General features: G+C 30.7%; 5 protein-coding genes across 5 annotated transcripts; 3 read left to right on the plus strand and 2 right to left on the minus strand.

Annotated features, from left to right (window-relative positions):
- Positions 1–1756: 1756 nt before the first annotated feature.
- On the plus strand, positions 1757–3346 carry PGO_083420 (EH domain containing protein; the record flags this gene model as incomplete). The annotated part of the gene is made up of 1 exon (XM_028687564.1): positions 1757–3346. One exon carries the CDS (start codon positions 1757–1759, stop codon positions 3344–3346), a length of 1590 nt encoding a protein of 529 aa, XP_028543365.1.
- Positions 3347–5700: 2354 nt separating this feature from the next.
- Positions 5701–7245, minus strand: PGO_083430 (inner membrane complex protein 1e; the record flags this gene model as incomplete). Its single annotated transcript, XM_028687565.1, has 1 exon — positions 5701–7245. The coding sequence occupies one exon, from the start codon at positions 7243–7245 to the stop codon at positions 5701–5703; it is 1545 nt and encodes a 514-aa protein (XP_028543366.1).
- Positions 7246–12199: 4954 nt separating this feature from the next.
- PGO_083440 (inner membrane complex protein 1a) lies at positions 12200–15679 on the plus strand (the record flags this gene model as incomplete). Its single annotated transcript, XM_028687566.1, has 5 exons — positions 12200–12397; positions 12566–12715; positions 12850–13064; positions 13320–14287; positions 14502–15679. 5 exons carry the CDS (start codon positions 12200–12202, stop codon positions 15677–15679), a joined length of 2709 nt encoding a protein of 902 aa, XP_028543367.1.
- A 1422-nt stretch (positions 15680–17101) lies between these two features.
- On the plus strand, positions 17102–18151 carry PGO_083450 (phosphatidylethanolamine-binding protein; the record flags this gene model as incomplete). Its single annotated transcript, XM_028687567.1, has 3 exons — positions 17102–17186; positions 17472–17828; positions 18006–18151. The coding sequence occupies 3 exons, from the start codon at positions 17102–17104 to the stop codon at positions 18149–18151; spliced, it is 588 nt and encodes a 195-aa protein (XP_028543368.1).
- Positions 18152–19226: 1075 nt separating this feature from the next.
- Positions 19227–21065, minus strand: PGO_083460 (hypothetical protein, conserved; the record flags this gene model as incomplete). The annotated part of the gene is made up of 1 exon (XM_028687568.1): positions 19227–21065. One exon carries the CDS (start codon positions 21063–21065, stop codon positions 19227–19229), a length of 1839 nt encoding a protein of 612 aa, XP_028543369.1.
- Between the last annotated feature and the right edge of the window lie 1760 nt (positions 21066–22825).

Below are 22825 nucleotides of genomic sequence, written 5' to 3' on the forward strand. Positions count from 1 at the left end.
ACATCACCACTCATGGGGATTGAGCTAAGATGTATTTTATTCGGCACAATGGCACCCAATATGTAATAGATTTATACATATAAATAATGTTTTATACACAACGTTTAATGTGGAAGGAAATTATACATAACTTTTATGTGTTCATACAAAAAAAAAAATAAAATAATATACATTTCCCCTAACGTGTAGTGGAAAGAAGAAAATGTTGTTTTATTTTCCACCACTCTCCTTCTTCCCTTTTCTTTGTGTGCCCAATTTGAGGAAATAAGCAAATTTTTTAAATGGATAAAAAAAAGAAAAAAAGAAAAAAAAAAAAAAAAAACATTTCACTTTCGAATTGAAAGAAAAACAGAGCCACATATTATTCTCTAAAAGGAGAAGAAGTTACAGGTATGGAGGGGAAATTATACTTGTATAGAGAGGCAAAAAACTTTTATGTGTATTATAAACGTATTTATATATATATATATATATGTTATATACATATTATTATATTATGTAATTAAATTTTCATAACTATTAGTAGCTATTTGTAATACACACATATATAATATACATATAACAATAGTATATTTTAACCAATATTATATACCTAGAACATTTCCCGCGAACTTTTTGTGATTTGCAAAATTTTAATTCTCGTAAAAGGGAGTAAAAAAAATACCCGTTATATGAATGGGAAAATATATACGCTTTTATTTATGAACATATATATATTATATTTTTTTTTTTTTTTTTTTTTTTTTTTTATCTTTTTTGATTTTTATCTTTTTTTTTTTTTATTTTTTTTGTTTTTTTTTTTTTTTTTTTTTTTTTTTTTTTTTTTTTTTTTTTTTTTTTTTTTTTTTTTTTTTTTTTTTTTTTTTTTTTTTTTTCTTTTTTTTTTCTTTTTTTTTATCTTTTTTTTTTTTATCGTTCGTTTTTTCCTTTTTTTTTGCTATTATTAACTTCAAACAGTAGTGACATATCCCGACTGTTTGTAAGCAAAAATGAAGAGTTCGTATTCTGCGAAAGGTTGATACAGCTGCACAAAATAGAATATACATTATGTAAAAAAAAATAAAAAAGCAATAAAAATAACAATGAAATTGGAGTAAAAAATAGTAATAAAATTGGAATAGTGACAAAACAGCAACAAAATAGCAACAAAATAGCAACAAAATAGCAACAAAGGAACAGTAAAAACTGAATAAGAAAATAGAAAGAGGGAGTATTGAGCAGAATAGGAATTCGAAAATAAAGAGAATTTCTCCCATCTGATACACTTCAAAAAGGTCTATTATGACGAGGCTACATCCGAGAAACGTGTTTGTAATACAGTGATTTTGTATTTGATCGAGTGCGTGCGGTTAGTCAAACATTGTTTTTTTTTAAAAATAATAAAAAAAAAAAAAAAAAAAAAAAAGAAGAGTAGGAAGAGTAGGAAAAAACAGGACAACGAGTTACCAACGGAGAAGATCCATTTTTATGTGCGCCGTGATTACTTGAATGTATTTACGTGTCACAGATCCATTTGTCATTTTCCCAAATTTTAACATTTGCATTGCACAGGGGCATGTGTGGGGGATATGCATAAAGAGACAGAGTTGTCGAATAGGTAAATGGGTTAAGTTTTACTAGGAACCACGATATATACATATGCATATATGTACATATATATATATGTATATATGTATATATATATATATATATATATATGTACATATATGCATATATACAATACCGACTTTTTATTAGCACGTGAAAAGGATAGAGAATGAAAAAGCTGCTTTACAGGACCGAGGAAGAAACGGTGGTTTATGACAATGTGCTAGAGGGATTGTATTCCCTGTACAAAACATATATTTTGGAATTGGAAAATGAATTTAATTATTATCACTTTTATAAGCCGCTTCTAACGAGCGGTGATTTTTTATCTAAACCAATGATTCTGTTGTTGGGTCAATACTCAACAGGAAAAACGACATTTATAAAACATTTAATAGAAAAAGAATATTGTGGAATGAGAATAGGACCTGAACCAACAACAGATAAGTTTGTAGCAGTAATGTACAATGAAAAGGAACAATTAATTCCAGGAAATGCATTAGTTAGTGACATAACAAAACCGTTTTCTCAATTAGAAAGTTTTGGAAATAGCTTTTTATCAAAATTGGAATGTTCAAATACATCTAGTGATGTATTGAAATCGTTAACTATAATTGATACACCTGGAGTTTTAAGTGGAATAAAACAAATAAGCAGAGGTTATGATTTTGAAAAAGTTATATATTGGTTTGCACAAAGGGTAGATTTAATATTGCTCATATTTGATGCGCACAAATTGGATATATCTGATGAGTTTAGGAGATGCATACAAGCTATAAAAGGACAAGATTCGAAAATTCGAATAATTTTAAACAAAGCAGACACGATTAATACACAGCAGTTAATGAGAGTTTACGGTTCATTAATGTGGTCACTTGGAATAGTTATAAATACTCCAGAAGTGAATAGAGTATATATTGGTTCATTTTGGGATAGAAGATTAATGCATGATGAGAATAGAAATATATTTGAAGAAGAGGCATCAGATTTGTATAAAGAATTATCTAAGATTCCAAGAAATTCTACTATGATTAGACTAAATGATTTTATTAAAAGATGTAGAACATTGAAAGTTCATATTTATCTTTTATCTCATTTAAGAAAGAAATTACCATATTTTAGAAAAGGTTATTTTAAGAATAAATTAATAAAATCGTTAGATAAAGTATATGAAGAAGTTGCCAAGGATTACAATCTACCACTTGGTGATTTTCCAAATGTACAATTTATGAGAGAAAAATTACATGACATTGATTGGTTAAGTATCCCAAAATTAGATTTAAAAAAAATAGAGCGAATTAATAAAGTATTAAATGTTCATATTCCACAACTATTAGAAATGATTCCAAAAGAATCTGTGAACATTGAACAGTCTAGATATGAAACACAGGAAGGCACTATTGTCGAAAATAAATTAACTCCCTTTTTGGAGCTAACATCAGGAGAAATCCCCATGTGGGTTAGACAAAAATATTTGTTAAGTCCTATTGATACTTCCAAATATTCAGACGATTTTTATAAATTAGGTCCTAATGATTTTGGAAAACTTTCCGGAGAACAAGTCAAACCCGATTTGATTAAGAGCAAACTCCCCAGTTCTGTTCTTCACAAAATTTGGAATCTAGCCGATATAACAAAAGATGGTTACCTGGACTTGTTCGAATACTCGCTTGCAAGACATTTCATTGAGATGAAGTCGGAGGGTTTTGATTTGCCTTCGAAGGTACCCAAGGACATAATAAATGCGCATGAGTATTGAGCTGGGCGCCTGCCAGGTGGGGACTGTGTTCATCCGTTCCTGTTCAGTGTGTGATGCTGTTCAGTGTGTGATGCTGTTAAGTGTGTGATGCTGTTAAGTGTGTGATGCTGTTCAGTGTGTGATGCTGTTCATTATGTGATTCTGTTCATGCGATTATCACAGTATCGCTTTATGTGGCAGAGGGTTCATCAATCGTTTCCCCTACCTTGTGCACAGGAATGTGCACCTCCCCCTCTGGGCCTCTTTTTTGTAAAAATCTATTTGAAAAAGATCTATTTTGGTTAATATTTTCTCATTTTTATGAGAACATTATTTCTTCCTATTTAGTTATCTAATTTTTTAAGTATTTATGAAAAACATAATATTTGTTTTAACTTTTTTTTTTTTTTTTTTTTTTTTTTTTTTTTTTTTTTAAAAAAAAAATTTTTTTTTTTTTTTTTTTTTTTTTTTTTTTTTTTTTTTTTTTAAATTTTTTTTTTTTTTTTTTTTTTTTTTTTTTTTTTTTTTTTTTTTTTTTTTTTTACAAAAAAAAGTAGTACATTTGTTAAACATTTTAAAGTGTTGGTAATTTTATCAATTTATTTATTTTTACTTTTATTTTTTTCCTCTATCCCACTCCTCTCCCCCCAGCACATTTGGAGTTGTGGGGATAGTATGCGTTCATCGATATATACACACATGCACAAGAAGTACATAAAAGTTTATAATGTTAAGTGTACTTTTATTTTTGTCTCTTATTAATTTTTTTATCCTTTCACTTTTCCCTCAACTCCTAATCCCGCTCGTACCTACCTCGTAATAGTGTCGTAATATTTTTCGTATCGCATTTGTGTATATGTGTGTATCTATATATAAATGTATATATACACACACGTGAGTATTTTTTTTTTTTTTTTTTTTTTTCTTCTTTTTTGTTAATCTTTCAATGCAACTGTTAAAAATAAACCTAATTCGTAAAAACAACTTTTTTTTTTTTTTTTTAATTTTTTTTTTTTTTTTTTTTTTTTTTTTTTTTTTTTTTTTTTTTTTTTTTTTTCTTCTTTTTTGTTAATCTTTCAATGCAACTGTTAAAAATAAACCTAATTCGTAAAAACAACTTTTTTTTTTTTTTTTTGAACACAGAATTATGAAAACCTGTTTATTTTATGTAATAAAAGAACATTACAATAATTCCAGTAGAATGAGAAACATATATTTACATTCAGAGTAACACAAGGAACAATGTATTCACAATATGTTGTATCAACATCTGCTTTTTTTTTTTTTTTTTTTTTTTTTACGAACTTTATCATGAGAAATAATCCGATATTAAGGTAGTGAAAAATCCTATATTTTTTTTTTTTTTTTTCCTCTTTAGCAAAAAAAAAAAAAAAGAATACATTAGAAGTTTTGACAAAAATAACAGAGAGGAGATTAATGAAAAAAATAATGAACTCGTCTGTAGTGTCCCAAAAAAAAAAAAAAAAAAAGACACACACATGTAAAAGTGCTTGCCACAAGGGGATTAAATAAATGGGCAATTCCTTCTAACAGCACTGTTTGGAAAAGTGTGCAGACGAATGAAAACGAGAAAGAAAATTATTAAATAGTGTAAAGCGGGCAAAGTAGAATTAGCAAAACGGCGCGGGACAACGTAGGACAAAACAAGGTAAACAAAAAAAAACAAGGTAAAACAAAACAAAAAAAAGATAAAACAAAACAAAAAAAGATAAAACAAAACAAAAAAAGATAAAACAAAACAAAACAGGACAAAATAATTATAATTTAGGTGCATCCCTTTGTGCGGAAATCCCATATGGGCAACTCGCAAAAATTGCCAAGTGGCTGCAGAATATCAAACCGGTGCAGATAACAGTGTAGCACATAAACACATTTGCATACTAGCACATTTGCATACTAGCACATTGGCACACTAGCACATTGGCACTTTTTGTTTTCTTTCTTTTTCACACTCTACATTATTTGGTGTAGAAAAAGACATATATGTATGCATAAAAAAAGATGCCCCTTCAGTTGGGCAAATTTCGTGAAATTCTACATTGTGCATGGCTTAACACGGAGGAGGGTGGGGAGAAAAAAAAAAAAAAAAAAACATATATGTGCATGCGCGTAAAATATATTTGTACATACATAAAGCACATGTGCACGTACGTAAAATATATTTGTACATACATAAAGCACATGTGCATGTAAGTGTATACATATGTTTATTCCTTATTTTTGGCAATTCACTTTCTATGCGTTCTTGTGTGCACATATATGAAACTGCACGCATCATCAGTGATGACACATAGCCCTCTCCCTCTCCCCACACAGATGTTATATGTCATTCCGATAAGTCGAAATACGGGAAATCAGTTGAGCCCTCCGTGAGTAGGGTGATGGGCAACTGGCGAAATTGTCGTATAAGAGTTATTGAGTTCATTATCACTAGGATGAGTAAATCCAATGTTATTATTTTGTGTAAACATATTATTCTGGTTTTGAGGTGTAAGAATACTATTCATATTGGAAGGATAAGATGATGCATTGGTGACATGTTGTGTTTTGTATAGCTGGTTTAGGGGCATATTTCCATGAATAGACATATTATTGTGTTCTAACGGATTTGTATAATTATATGCTGGTTGTGCATTCAGATTTGCATCTTTTAAGTGAGTACTTGAGTAACCATTAGAAGAAGGATCTGCAAATTTGGTATTTATATGCATAGATTGAAGATTGTTCATTTTATCATGATATTTATCATTATGCAATAATAATTCAACAGATGGTTGATTATTTCCTTTTGTAATTCTGGTAGTGTTTTGTTTTCCATTCCAATTAAACATGAAACAATTTTTTGAACTTCCCTTATTAGATGAAGTATCAATATTGTCTTCTTGATAATACAAGGGAAGGAGAAAAGGATTATTCATAGCATCTTTTGGTATTGGGTGTTCAATAATACGTTGAACATGTACAGGTACAGGTATTTCTTTATATCTGGCTTCTATTTTTGGGCATAGAAATTCTTGAACAATTTGAAGTTCAACAGGTACAGGTACATTTCTATCAACCAATTTTTCAATAGGGAAAGTTCTATAATGTGCCATTGGCACTTCTACTGGTTTAGGTATGTGTCTATATTGAGGTGATACAATATTTCTATATATATGTTGCACATGTGGTACTTCAACTATTTTTTCTACATGAAAAGGTCTATCTACTATTTGTGTATATGGTATATCTTTCTTAACTACTTCAGGTATATATTCTGGTATTTCTTGTACTTTTTCAATGTTTATATTTTTTAATTCTATTTGAGGTATTTCTACAATTTTTTCTTGAATAACTTTTTTAGGTACTGGTATAATTCTTTCTTGCAGCATAATTTTAGGTACTTCAATTATTTTTTCTTGATATACATATTGAGGGACTTCAACTATTTTGTCTATTACTTTTATTTGAGGAACTTCAACTATTTTTTCTTGAAATATTGTCTTTGGGCATTTTTTTATTCTTTCATGTATTACTGGTTTAGGTACATGAATTAATTTTTCTTGTAAAATGACATGTGGTACTTCTACTAGCTTTTCTATATATTGCACTTGAGGTACTTCAATTATTTTTTCTTCAATTTCAGGTTTCATAATTTCCACTACTTTCTCTTGAATTAATGGCTTTAAAATTCTTGCATTTTGAGGTGGAGGATTATTACTATTACTGCTAATCATACTGGTGCTGTTTAGTATACTTCCTTCTTTTCTTTCCTGATTTGATTGATTCCCAAAAATGTTACTCGCCACTTGATAATACTGATCGTTTTGGTTTCCTTGCATTTTCCTTTTTTCATTCTGGGGATCACATGAGTTCTTCCCATACCCCCCGCATTTAGATTCTCCACAATTATTTAGCATATTTGTAGCTCCAAAATTGATCAATCTGGTTAGAAAGTCTGATGAATCGACTATAAATCCAATTATGGAAGCTATACGTACTGTTTATACCGCTTAAAAATTATGGTAAGACAGGTATAAGTTATACCCTTATTTATGAGTTTAGAAATTGTACTAAGGAATACCCTAAGATATTTCCCCCCTCCCCTAAATTGCTTTCACTTTAACCGTGTGATAAAGTTACGTAAAAGCTCATTGACCACTTTGGAATTAATAGAAATTTTGTGTGTTGAAATTTTTTTTTTTTTTTTTTTGGGTAGAGAAGAGGAAGGGATATTCTCTACAATTATAATCTCTCACAAATATATTCGTCCAATTTTTTAAAGCCTATTTTTATTAAATTTAGTCAAGGCGTTAAATTGGTAACAATGGGGAATGGTAAAGTGAGATAGCACAAATGTAACAAGAGGGAAAGACAACGTATTGAAAAAAAGGAGTAAAAAGGAATAGATTTAACAAGGGGGGAAATTAAAAATGAGCACATTAAGGTATACAAATTCTTATAGACTCTGACGCGTTCGAATAGTTACAAATGTGGAGGAATCGAAACATTTTTTTTTTTTTTTTTTTTACAGCGTCAAAAATTTACACACACTTTATGCTTGCATAAAATATGTGTATATATATGTATATATATGTATATATATGTATATATATGTATATATGTGTATATATATGTATATATGTGTATATATATGTATATATGTGTATATATATGTATATATGTGTATATATATGTATATATGTGTATATATATGTATGATCACACATAAAAAAAAAATATTTGCACACTTATGCAAATTTCCTTGTGCACAATTTTCCTTTCTGAATTTTTTGTTCATTTGTTGGAACGCGCGTATCAGGAGTGTATGCGAGAGATGGTTAAGGGTGGGGGAATTCCGTTTTGGGGTAAAAAAAAAAAAAAAATAAAATAACGGGATATAGCAAAACAGAAAAATAAAAAAATAAAAAAATGACAACATAGAAAAATGACAAAATAGAAAAATAGCAATATAGCAATATAGCAAAATAACGAAATAGCAATATAGCAAAATAACGAAATAGCAATATAGCAAAATAACGAAATAGCAATATAGCAAAATAACGAAGTATAAAACATTAATTCAACTGAAGCAGGAAACTAACGCAATAATATGTAGAATCCTGCGTAAAAAATGACGTGCGTCTGGAAGAGGTGTACAAAAAAAAGGCAATCGAATTTAAAATTTCATTGATCTTTCCTTTATGTGGAATTTTTTTGCAAAAATTTGGTTCACTAATATACCTATTTTATTCACTATTTTGGGAACATTTCTAACGGCAGATTTTCAACAGTTCCCATAGGAATGGGCAGAATTTTCAAAGCGAAAAAAACTGGCACTCAGCATGTAGACATGATAAACGTTTTTGGGGCAGGCATAACATACGTCTGTAAAAATGGGAGGAAAATAAAATAAAATAAAGTGTTGAATTTGTGGAATGTGTATCCATATGTTCCAGATTAGCATTTTTATTTTATTATTATTATTATTTTATTTTTTTTTTTTTTTTTATGTTTGAAAAAATAACTTCTGTAATGTTGTACTGGGTGTGATGTTGACATTTTTGAGCAACTATTCCCATTCCATCACTGCACATCAGCCCATCTGTTGGTTAGCACAATTTCCTTTTTACCTTCCTGTTTCTACCAGTATGTTATTCCCACCCACATGCACTTTCGCAAATGAGGGATGACAAAATATATATTTCACAGTATCCTTTGCGAAGAAGTATACATATATACATATATATATATATATATATTTATGTGCTACTTATATGACACCCCATTTTTTCTATTCACATGTCGAGGAACATATTACACTACCTCAAAATGAAGAAGACGAAATGAACATTTGGTTATTACCAAATTAGGTCACTTTTTTTTTTTTCTTTTCCTACTTGTATTTACATAACATGATTTTAGAATATTTAATGTGAAATTGTTTTTATTTTTTAATTCCATTTTTTTTTTTTTTTTTTTTTTTTTTTTATGTATGTGCTTATTTGTTCTTGTCCTGTTTTGACTCAATATATTGTCATGCATTTCAGTGCAGCAAAATTTAAGGGCAACATTTTAAGCACCCCATATGAATTTATTAAGAAAAAAAAAAAAAAAAAAAAAAAAAAATTAAAAATTAATTTAAATTCTAACGGTGTTGGTATATCTTTATCAAAATAAATTTGTTCTTGTAGTTTAAATTGGAATAAATATATGGGGTTATTTTTTTTTTATTTTACTGTTGAGACATTGGAAAAACTGACATGAAATAAGTGTGGATCAATTATTGGCTAAAAATGGATGGAAATATTGAGTCTTATTAATGTATTTTAATACATCTGATGAGGCTTCTCTTATATATGTTTTTATGTTTCCTATTTATGTATTTGTTGTGCAGATGAATATGATTGCTCTATCCAATTAGTTAGATAAGCAGTAGACGACCATATCTAGAATAAGATAAATTTTGAACAATTGAGGGGATGCTCATGTGTAGATGCTAATGTGTGGATTCAAACGTGCTCGTATAAATGTGTGTTTGTGTGCTTATTCAGTTTCAAGGTTGTTAAAAGGAACTTTAATGTTTTTTTATTCACATGGCTTTGAATATGTTAAAGGTAAATACATTTTGTATTCTTTTCAGCACTTTTTAAAAGTACATTCAAAAAGGTTCTTATCAAAAGGGAGAAAGAAAAATGTATCGTTTGAAAGGGCACAAGTTGGGTTTCTTCGAAAAATACAGCTATTACAAGCTATTACATTTTGTGTCTTAATTTTAATATATTTACCACTTTTGTAGAACATATGTTAGGTGCAAAAAAAAAAAAAAAAAAAAAAAGTGAACAACATATATGCTTCTTTTGTACTTTTTATTAATTGGGGTTACACCTTTAATTCCTTTCAAGGGTTTTTTCTTTTCTTTATTTTGTTCACTTTGTTCACTTTGCTCATTTTTCTTTTTTTTAAAGGAGAAAATTTATCAATTAAGGCCAATTTGAACTGAACTCGGTTAATTTGTGCTCTTTTTACCCAGAACAGTTAGTTAAGATTTGATAATCATTAGGGCCGAAGCAAGGACGAGAGACACTGTTTTCGCTCTTATGACCTTTTGCTATATCAGAATTACAACTTTTCTTCATTTTTTTGGTTCACCTTTGAGAAGAAATAGTAATTAATTTGGGTGCAACTCCTAGTTGAACAAAATTATAGACACTTGAAATTACAAAATAGAATTATAAAAATAAAAATGAAAGGAACTTATCTGTAAAAATGCATATTCCATGTACCTACACATAAGCTCAAAATTGTCTGCATTCGCATGTACATATGTATACATAGATAAACATATTATATCTGCATTCATCATATATCAATTAGAATAATTCAATGATTTTGCTTTTATACAATTTGCACACAGTTGCATTCGATGAGGAAGGGGTTACATGCTTTGGAGGTATCTCTGATAATGGGCAGGACGTGTGAGGATATGCTTTATTTATTCACTTATTTGTTTATTTCTTTATTATATATATATATATATATATATATGTATATTCATACATTCTCCTATCATGCATGTACGTTTTTTCAATTTAAGCTACGACCCTTCAGGTTATGTCGCACCTGCCCAACTGTATCCCTTACAAGTTAATAAAAAGTAAAAAAAAAAAAAAAAAAAAAAAAAAAAAAAAAAAAAAAAATAGAATAGAATAGAATAGAAATGCCCGTCATCCAACTGCACAAATAACTTCTTCCCTTGTGGAAATAATCGTATTAAAAGTCTTAAAAGGAACATTAGAAAATTCTATGAACTATTTTATTCCTTAGTTTAAAATAGAATTAAATACAAGTGGCGAGTGTTTAGCTGTGAGGAAATAAGTTCTACATAGAGGATAAAATATTCAGCATTGAAATAGTCTAAGTGGTGTTGTTCCCTCTGGAAAAAAATAAAAAAAAGATAAAAAAAGTAGTATAAATATTTGAAAAAATGATCTGTGCACATTGAAGTGAAAAGGTTTGTTCCATATTTTAAGAAAGTGTGAAAAACAAAAGAGGAACTAAAATGATAATTTCTACAACAGCTACTGCAAGGGGGTGTGTTTAGTGTTATGCATGCGTACTTCCTAATGCTAAATATTTATTTTTCATTTTTCTTTTTCAGTTTTTCTTTTTTCATTGCTATTTTTGTCTTTTTTTTTTTTTTTTTTTTTTTTTTTTTTTTTTTCTTTTCATTTTATGGGAAAAATAAAAACTGAACAAACATATGGGTGTTCATAAATGGCTTGTTCAACAACACGTCTGTCCCTTGTGAAAAAAGATAAACAGCCGAATGTGGTGATAATTAAATTTCACAAAAAGTACACATATATGCATAGGAGCTAGTTTAGATATGCACTTAGATCCCAATCCCTGCAAGACAACTTTGTTTTGCTAGTCTTTTCTAAAACATTTAGAAAGGATTCGCAAATAATCACAAACCTGTCTGAGTTTTCTTTCCACATTTTCACTTATTTTTTATTTATTTTTTCCACTTTTTGTGTCATCAAGTAGGAAGTTGGAAAAAAAAAAAAAAAAAAAAAAAAAAAATACTCTATGTTTCTTTGCTGCATTTTTTAGATTAAAAAGGGTGAAGTATAAGACGAGTTTCACCAAATCCTGTCAAAAAATAAAATAAATAAACAAAAGATAAATAAATAAAAATATATTAGTAAATAAAAATAGATAAGTAAACACGCATGTGTGTGTATAAATATACCTACATACAGACACGTACACACACAGTCAAACACGTGTAGAACTAAAATTGTAGCGCACGAAACAGGTTAGGCTGAACGGAGGATCTTCCCACTTTTTTTTTTTTTTTTTTAAGGAAAGATGTTTAATGCATGCAAAGCCAACAACAGTTGTTGCCAGGAAGAAAGCGATGAAGCGAATAAATTTGTGGGTAAAGGAAATCAAGACCCGATTGTTCAACACGTAGTGAAAGAGAATGAGGATTTTAAGAAAATAATAGAGGGAGAACCAGACCTTTCCAAGGCAGTTGAAATTAGCCAACACACCAAGAGGGAATATGTAATATTTTGCATGTGTCTGCACCAGTTACCCAACCTTTCTTGACAATGTGCATGACAGTTTTTTTTTCTCTCCCTTTTTGATCATTTTCTGCATGCCCATTGGATGCACATCGCAATTCTTATGGAAAATAAATTTTCACCTCTCCTCTTTTTATCCCCAAAAAAGGTTGCCATAACTGCCTACCAACCTGTTGATGTCGTGACGAGAACAGTTGAAGTGCCTTTTGTGAGAACCATAGAAACTACAATCCCGAAAATAAGATACGAGAATAAAATAAGAGAGGTTCCCAAGTATTACTCCAAAATTGTGGAAAAGGTGAGGAATTCCCAGTTTGTCTGATTTGGCAGTTCATCTGATTGGCCGCTTTGCCTGTATTTTTCACCATACCTGTATTTCTCATCATGAATGTATTTCCCACATACTCCTTCTCTCCCCCCCCCCCCCTTAAGGTGGTAGAAGTCCCAGAGGTAAAATTCGTAGACAAAATTGTGGACGTACCTCGAATTCAATATTGCTTCAAGTATGTGCCGAAGGTGGAAGTGAAGGAAAACATAATACAGAGACCAGTTTTTCAAAAAAAAATTGTAGAAAAAATTGTGGAAGTTCCAAAAGTCAAGGAGATGCAGAGGTTTCAAGAGGTCGAAACGGTCGAATATGTCATAAAGTAAGGCTAAGCTAGTCGAGGAGAGGGATTACTCATTTATGTATCCATTCGTTCGTTCATTTACTTATTTATTTATTTTAATTTATTTTTTTTTTTTTTTTTTTTTTTTTTTGATACGCTTTGAAATTGGCTTACAAACTTTAATGCATAAGTACATGTCGCTTCTGATTGATTAGGATTTTTAACTACATATATCAGTTGTTCCTTTAAGATATTGTATCCTCATTTGGCAACACTACTCTCTGCACTACTTAGGTATGTTCCAAAGGGTTCCACGGGAGGAAGAAAAAAATCCAAGAATCAGAGGGAAGATAGTGCAGATCAGAAGGTAGATGATACAAATGGAGAGAAGGAAGATGGCAAGAATGAAGATGGCGAAAATGAAGATGGCGAAAATGAAGATGGCGAAAATGAAGATGGCGAAGTGGACAGGGTCGAAATGAAGGAAAGGAGTGAAGGAGAGAAAAAGGAAAATAAGGAGAGGGTAGATTATAATTCCGAATTTTACGAACGGAAATATTACAATGAAGGATCGAAACTGGTTAGCAATGTGCCAATGGAACTTAACCAGCCTGAATTTTTACAACAGACAATGTCTATTGGCAAAGAGAAAATGTTTCCTTACATATTCAGTAGATCTATGCAAGGAGCAACACCATGGGGTGGTTATCCAATTGGAGGAGAAGTACAGGAAGAAGGGATAGGAATTCCCTCTTTTGGCTTGAGAAATGAGTTATCAATGATGCAATTGAAAGAGAAAAGTGCTTCAATGCTGCCAACACCAAGAATTGAACAAGTATTTAAACCTAAGATTGTGAAAAATATAGAGGTTCAGAAGCATGTCCCTATTTCTGTCGATGTACCAGTTCCTTATATGGTTCCCAAACCAGTAGTTGTTAATGTAGAGGTACCTGTTTTGAAATTTAGAGATACTTTTGTGCCTGTGCCGATTAGGAGAAAAATAATACCAAAAATAAAATGGATTTCAGATGTTTATTATGTCGAATGTATTAAAGAGAAACCATATTTGAAAATTCAAGATATCATAAAACCAATTCCGTGTGATGTGCAAATTAAGTACAGGAAATACATGGAAAAGGCGTGTGCTGTAAACCCAAATGAGTTACCACAAGACGATGTTCATGCTATGTGGATGCGTGTCAATGCACACCTTGCTGAACAGAAGAAGCGGGAGTATGGAGACTTGTATCCTTATTATCGAGGTATGAATAAAGCTTCGTAGCTCAACAGAATGCAGTGGGAGGAGGTGGAGGGGCAACGATGGTTTCCACTGCACTGAGTTTGAATGTGCATCGTTTAGAAATGTATATTCAATTTCAGCTTTCCATTTTTTCTCCCTATTTTTTTGTCCCGTTTTTTCCCCCTATATTTTTTCCCCATATTTTTTTTCCCCATTTTTTGAATCCATCCCCGTAGCTGAAGGCGAACATGACACAAGCAGCTCCAGCAAAGACGAACAGGATGGAAGTGTAAACTCAGAATATTCGGACGAGGGAGAAACGTATGCAAGTGAAGCCATGAAAGAAGTTTCTAAAGATGAAAGGGAAATCTCAGGCGTGGTAAGTAAAGATGTAGAAGAGGGGGATCAACAAGAAGAATCTAAAGGGTTTGAAGAAGATATTGAAAATGACCAACTTGAAATGAATAGGCAGGTCGAAATGAATAGGCAAGTCGAAATGAGTAGGCAGATCGAAATGAATACACAAGTCGAAATGAATAGGGAAGTCGAAATGAATAGGCAAGTTGAAATGAATAGACAAGTCGAAATGAGTAGGAAAAGCGAATCTATTACCCCCAATGTTGAAGACATGCAAAATGAGGTGATCATACAGAAGGGAGAAATGATGAATATACAAAAGAGAGTAAATAGAGAACTTCACTTAACAGAACTGGAGAGAAGGAGACATTTGGATGGAGGGGAAAAGGTAAATGTAGAGCAGAATATCTTCTGTTCATATGAAGAACTGAAAAATTTTAAGGAATTGTCGCGTCCTGAGGAGACGCAGAAAGAAAGGAGATGCTACAATTTGTGTTGCAAAAATGCAAATGATCACAGTAGTGCATCTTGTAATGAAAACAAATATAATTTCGAATGTGCTGATGAATTTATGGACGAAATGAAAAAACAAGATTGCTTGGTAGAAGAACCCATTGCATCATTGTACCCATCGCACCCGCTAGCTATGACATATTTGCAGAATAAATGGATTCAGTCAGATACACTGAGAACACATGAACTTTACAATGATAACTTTGTTAGAGCAAGTATTAATGCAAATTTCAATCTGCAAAATGAAAACCCTGTTATGTCTGAAATTATGCGTAACGCAGAGTTTATAAAAACAGCAAATCCAATAATATCGCCTTTCATCCCAAGGAACATGAAAAATTTAGAAAATACTTACAACAGAGTTATTGTTCAGAACATTCAGGAGGAAAATATGAAATGTCAAGGACATAACATGTATGTGCAAAAGGTAAATGCTCCAGTGGGAGATACAGAAGTGCAGGCATATGAACGCATGAACAAGAATCCTAATGGACAGGCATCCGATTCAAGGGATAAGTGGTGTGGCTATTCATGCAAAAATTGAGGTGAGTTAGAAGTTTTGGGAATCCATTTTTGGAAGAAGTTTGGAGGGGTAATTAATTTTGGGAGACGTTTTTTTTTTTTTTTTTTTGAAATCCCACATTTTGCAACTACCCATGTTATCACACTTCGACAAATAGTATTGAGAAATACAACTGCCATAAAATTTTTGTGGTTAAGTTTGTATGCTGTTAACCAGTTAGGATGTAACTAAGAAGAGTTTCTTTTTTTTTTTTTTTTTTTTTTTTACTTTTGATTACTTTTTCTGTTATAATTAAATTATGAAAAAAGTCAGAGTCCAGAAGTAGTTCATCAAAAAAGGATGCATCCTTAGTAAACACTGGTGTATTATGTAACGCATAATATTGCCTGAATAATTTTTGGTTTATATAATCATGTGTGTGTTTAATATGATAACGATTATCATACGATCTCTCATATGTCACTACGTCAAAGAGACATCTTGTCAAATTGTCACATATTGACTGATTCATTTATTTGTTGTTTCGCGTATACTTAAGGAAGCTATTTTAATGCGCAATTTTTTTTTTTTTTTTTTTCATTTTTTCTTTAATGAAAACACATTTTGTAAATGTTCTGTCTCTCTTGCTGAGTAATGTAGCAAGAAAAATAGTATTAGACTTATCACAAGAATTTGTTTTTTTTTTTTTTTTCATTTTTTTTTTACCTTCTTCAAGAGAAGTTGGTTTGTTTTTTCTATTTGTTACGCTTTCTATTGGTCATATTCTCTCATTTTTCATCCAAATGGAGTATTTTTTTAGTGTATTTTAAAGATAATATAACGACAGGTTTGGCATAGTGTTAAAAGAATAAGTCTTTTTTTTTTTTTTTTTTTTTTTTTTTTTTTTTTTCGGTTTGGAAGAGTTTTTTTGGGGGTTTTTTTTTTTTTTTTTTTTTTTTTTTTTTTTTTTTTTTTTTTTGCAAGGTATTTTTTGACGTAGACATAGGTGTTTTTTTTTTTTTTTTTTTATAACCTCAATAATGTAAGTACACTTGATGAGGGTAATATTCTATTGAATTTCTTTTTCATAATTGTTTTTTTTCCAGTTTTTGTGGATGTGTCAAATGGAGGGTGATGGAAATGATAAATGCTGATAGCGATGTTGATAGAGATGGTGATGATACGGTTATGATATCAATTTCGAGGAACAACTATATCAGACAGGAATGTGTAAATAAAGGAGTAAAATATGGGTGAGAGGAAGTATAAGCACATAAGAAAAAACATATCATTTTCATATCTTCATGATCTTCTTCCTACCCCCTCCCTTAATAATACATTTATATGTGTGCATACGTACATATATACACATGTAAATATTTTCCAAAACAAAAAAAAAAAAAAAAAAAAAAAAGATACGGAATAGCTATTTTCCTTTTTTTTTTGGCAACTGACTAGTTAAAAATGTATCTTTTGAAATCTGGTGTTTTTTTGTTGTCCTTTCTATGTGTTAACTTAGTGAAAGCGAAAATTGAACTAATATTATCTGGTATGAATAACAAAAATAAAAATAGAGAAATAGTGAAAAATTGTGATTTCACTTTTTGAGAACTAATAATGTTAAGTGCTATGTCGATTGTTAATGCAACCTGCAGATTTGTCGCTGCTAATATAACATGAGTTTGTGCTTAAGAAAGATAGAACCCTTGGGGATCACCTAAGAGTTGCAGTTTGCTTCCTTCAACGGAAGAATCGTTTTTATTACTTTGTATATATATACATATATGCATATATGCATACGTGTACATATTGCTTCATCTAATTTTTGCTTTAGACCTCGGAACAGAAAAATGCAATTCCGAAAATGCAAAGGCCCTAGATGCCCAATTTTACGGAAAATACTGTGGAGGCAAAAATTCATTACCAACAGTTGAGTGGTTTGAAAAAAACAGCGAAACAAAGTCCTATGCAATGACTATCACGAGTAAGAACGATTCTAATATAATAACTCACTTCTTAGCATGGAATATACCATCACATGTAAATTTAATAAATCATTCTACAAATTTTGATGAACTTGAGGCAGTAATCGGGTTGAATTCGTTTAACCAAGCTAATTATTCTATGCCATGTCTCGATTCTTTCACTGAAAAGATGAGCAGTTGTTTGTTATTTTCCCTATATGCGTTAAGTAAGTTTTTCAGTTTTTTTATGAATATGAAAAGCAAGGTATATAATGTCATATGTAAAAACCATATCTATTATAGTCACTGTGATAATTGTAGAGAATTCCCGATAAATGCATTTCACATGCTCAACTCTCCACATTGAGGTCTTTTCACTTTATATCCTTTTGCTATCATCCCAGAAACGGAACATATAGAATTATCACAAGATGCAGACTATTTCGAACTAATGTCATACCTCAAAAGTATGAGTAGAGATGAAAAGGGGCTCTTGGATAGACTATCCTTATATGCCATGATAATACCAAAACAAAAAATTGATATTTAAGTGTGTAGTAAGCACATCATTTTTCCTTCTTTCATTTGGTTAAGTCCATTTAGATGGGTGTTGCATTTGTGCATGTACATATATCATAACCTTACGTTTATGTTTGTGTTTGTGTTTGTGTTTGTGTTTGCGTTTGTTTGTGTTTGTGTTTGTGTTTGTGTTTGTGTTTGTGTTTGTTTGTGTTTGTGTTTGTGTTTGTGTTTGTGTTTGTGTTTGTGTTTGTGTTTGTGTTTGTGTTTGTGTTTGTGTTTGTTTGTGTTTGTGTTTGTGTTTGTGTTTGTGTTTGTGTTTGTGTTTGTTTGTGTTTGTGTTTTTTTTTTTTTTTTTTTTTTTTCATCGCGATTATTTGCAAGTAACGTGGTGTACAACAAACAAATTGGCAGAAAATAGGGGAACTGCAGCTTAAGCAAAAAGGAAAAAAAAAAAAAAAAAAAAAAAAAAAAGCAAAGTATAACATGCGTGAAAGGATTTAAAAATAAATAAGTAATTAAATATGTAAATAAGTATGTAAATAAGTATGTAAATAAGTATGTAAATAAGTATGCAAATAAGTATGTAAATAAGTATGTAAATAAGTATGCAAATAAGTATGTAAATAAGTATGTAAATAAGTAGGCAAATAAGTAGGCAAATAAGTAGGCAAATAAGTATGTAAATAAGTATGTAAATAAATTTCCCGACCCACGTTTTATTCCTTGTAAACATAAATCGTTTGAAACATTTGCGAAACGTCTTAAATGGCAAATGGTTTTGCTTACTTGGAATATGTAAACATGCGTAATCATAATAATATAAACTATAATAGTTCATAAAAAGCAGATTTTTTTTTTTTTTTTTAATTTAAAAGGTATTACATTTACGTGTCTCGATGTTACAGTGGAAGTTTTTTTTCAACACATTGTGGTTCATAGGGGTGTACGTGCGTAAATATATATACACGTGTAAAAATAATAATGTGTGTTTCTGTTTATGCTGCTGCTTCTGTTTGCGACTAAAGCATGGGGAACGGAGGGTATGTGTGTCTATCTAACATTACCCTTCCCCTCACCCCCCAATGGATTATCAATCTCCGTAATTAATGAGTAAATCCGCTAAATGTACTTTCTATAAAATCACAAACGTTCTTGAAAAAGACGTCCACTGTCTTTGTTAACTCATCAATTTCTCGAACTATTTTAACATCTAAATTTGGGTTAAGGAATTGGGCCAAATCTATACTTTCAGTTTTTCTTTGCAAAGTGTCTAAATTTTTTTCTAGCTGTCCTTGGTGATATTCGAAAAGATATTTTTTATTTTCATCTTTCCATTCGACAAAATATGCAAAGGCGTAAGACCACTTGAGTATTTTTCTGCATCTAATAGTTTGTATTATGGAATTCTGAAAGTTTTGAATTCGATGTGTTGGTCCTACGTTATTCATCTTGCAAAATTGGGAAACGAATAATAGTTGCGTTCTTATGGCAAAATCTTCCCCATGTTGATGTGCATCGAATCTTGTTTTGAAATGGTTTAATTTGTTAAGCGATTTGTGAGCTCTTTTGCGTTCTTCAAGCTTGAGTGCCTTACCTTGCTGCGGGCGTAGCGTGGTCAAGTTCTGATTGTCATTTGGAGGTTTGTCTGGATGTTTATATACAACATCGTCTATGATCTCGTCTGTGTCCTCGTTTGTGGCCTCATTTGCCGCTTCGCTTGTGGACTCACGGGATGTGTCCCGTTCTATGTACTGATTACACTTGTAGAATCCTCCTTTGTGATGAACCCAAGCCTGCAGACAGAGCCAACAAAAACTAAAACCACAAACACATTTTACATTCATACAGCCAGATGTTTTTTCAATTGATTTTGCACAATTGGGACAGTTTTTGGTGTGTGTCTGAATCCATTTTATATTATGATCTCCTTTCGTAAGCAAATCATTCCATTTCTTAATAACGGAACATGTAACAGGTCTATGGAATTCATAACAACAGTTAAAACAGAAATTGTACCCACATTTGCATATGACTGTATTATCCTTTAGCATTACAGATTCGATGACATATTCACAATTTTCATAGGGACATTTTTTTAAATTGTGGCTATATTTTATAAAAATTTGTAATAATATTTTTTGATATTTTTGAAGTAGTTCATTTTTTTCATCTAATACACATTCCCAGTCTTTCTGTTTAAAGAATTCTTTACATTTGGGTTCTATGCATTTTTTATTAATTATATCTTCATCGAAATCGTTTTCAATTGATGTTTTTAGATACCTTTCCAAACATTCCTTAGAATATCGATGTCCACATTTTAGCGCGTATGTATTTTCTATTTTGTACTCGTTAAGTAGAATGGGACAAATGTACTTTTCTCCATTCCATTTTGTATCATCTGACTTTTGGATGGTAGGAAATTCCTTGGATAATGTGCATTCTGCATTGATTAATTTTTCCTCTAGGATAATGTCATTTGTTAAATGATCAGAAAAATCCTGCTCTTTCATCAGGTGAGACAATTGAGCCTTTTCTAGAACTTCTTTTGGATTCCTAAACCATGCTTCAATTAACTTATCCGAATTAAATTTGTAAGCATTCATAAAACGATAAGCATAATCATAATCCATATTTATTAGAACCATTATATCATTTATAGTTTCTTTCATTTTTTGATTAACTTGTTCTAAGGTGTATACATTATATAGATTATAATCATTACTAAATTTTGCAAAATTTCTTTGAAAGTATTGTAAATAGATTTTCATTCCTTCTTCGTGTGACTCTTTTGTTTTGTATTTTCTTTCGGACTCAGAATTTTTACTTTCATCGTAACTTCCTACCACCCTTTTGATTACCTTCATTTTTTTGTCCTTACCAAATTGTATCGTTACATCTACGGCACGGTTAATGATGTTTTCCTCTTTTGGAATGTTCATTTTTTTTTTTCTGTCTTTTCGAATGGCGTGAGTATACTGGAGGTGTAAAAAGTGTGTAACACTTTTTTTTTTTCAACAAAAAAAAAAAAAAAAAAAAAAAAAAAAAAAGAAAAAAAAAAAAGGAGTAAATTTCAACTGGGAGTAGTGATTACTATAAATAATGAATAAACCTGATGTTTTGCCTTAACGGGAAGGTTGTACTGTTGTGTACATTTTAAATTTTAGAACGGAATAACATTTCGTTTTATCACTCGTAGGTTTATTTCTAATTTTTTTTAAAAGTATTTATATATATATATATATATATATATATTTTGAATAATTATTGATGGGCGTATCCAGTTAAATCGAAAGGTGTCTCTTTTCTCCCCTTCGATGGAGAAATTTTGTTTTCTTTTGCAATCGCAAGGGTGGCATTTGGCGTATCCGTTACATCCTGTAGGGTGATAACAAGGATGGGTCCCTCCAAAAAAATAAAAAAGCAAGGGTGCAGGTAAAGATACAGGTACATACACAGGTACACACACACAAATACACACTTAGGTACACACACACAAATACACACTTAGGTACACACACACAAATACACACTTAGGTACACACGCAGAGGCACATTCCCTTGAGATGTTCAAACTTTTTTATAGTGTATACTCTACAGGTCACCCAATATCAAAATGCTAAATGGGTGTGTGTGGAATAATCCTCAAAACAGGGGAAGAGGTGAGTACCTTTTTTCTTTTTTTTTTTTTTTTTTTTTTTTTTTTTTGGTTGTTGTTACACCTCAAATGCATTTTTGTATGATTTGCTGTGAGTGGGGAAAAATGTTCGCAAAAATGTATGAAGGAAAAAAGGAACCAGAAAAGAAGACTAAAAGAACACGAGAGTAGGAATGGAGAGTTCGTTAAAAACAGGACAAGAAATGTTCACACCTCTAAATAGTGGATGTAAAGGGGACTAATATGGGGGGAAACCCCAATTATTTTCTTATGCTTGTCATTTTGGATTTCACTTCTCTGTTTTAAGTCAAAATAGGAAAGTATATTGTATGCATTATAACGCTTTTATTTTTTTTTTTAAAAAAAAAAAAATGTAAAAACATGTAAAAAAATAGGAAAAAAAAATATAAGAAATAAAATTTTTAAATGACGCCATACTGGCTTTTTACTTTTTTCACTTTTTAAAACATTCTAGAGTGGAAATGCATTTCTTGTTTTTATTATCACGGACGTATATGCCTGACAAGATTCATCATGTGCATCGCTTGGGGAGCTAAGAACAGCTAGCGGCTCAAATGACTAATTGGCTAATGCAAGATTGTAAATACTAGCTGACAGAAAAAAGGGAATCGAAAAAAATCTTGACCCATAAAAAAAAAATTGTAATATCGTAAAAATGGTAACCCATAAAAAAAATTGTAACCTATAAAAATTGAGATGGTAAAAATTGTAACGCATAAAAAATGTGACCCATAAAAATTACGACTCATAAAAGATACAATTATCAATTTTCTATTGGAGCAACGTCGATTAGAAAAATCTCGTGACAAAGCATCGTAACCAAATATCGTGACAAAACATCGTGACAAAATATCGTGACAAAACATCGTAACAAAATATCGTGACAAAACATCGTGACAAAATATCGTGACAAAACATCGTGACAAAATATCGTGACAAAACATCGTGACAAAATATCGTGACAAAACATCGTGACAAAATATCGTGACAAAATATCGTGACAAAATATCGTGACAAAACATC

Source organism: Plasmodium gonderi (genome assembly GCF_002157705.1).
Source record: "Plasmodium gonderi DNA, contig: Chr08, whole genome shotgun sequence".
NCBI classification, from domain to species: domain Eukaryota; phylum Apicomplexa; class Aconoidasida; order Haemosporida; family Plasmodiidae; genus Plasmodium; species Plasmodium gonderi.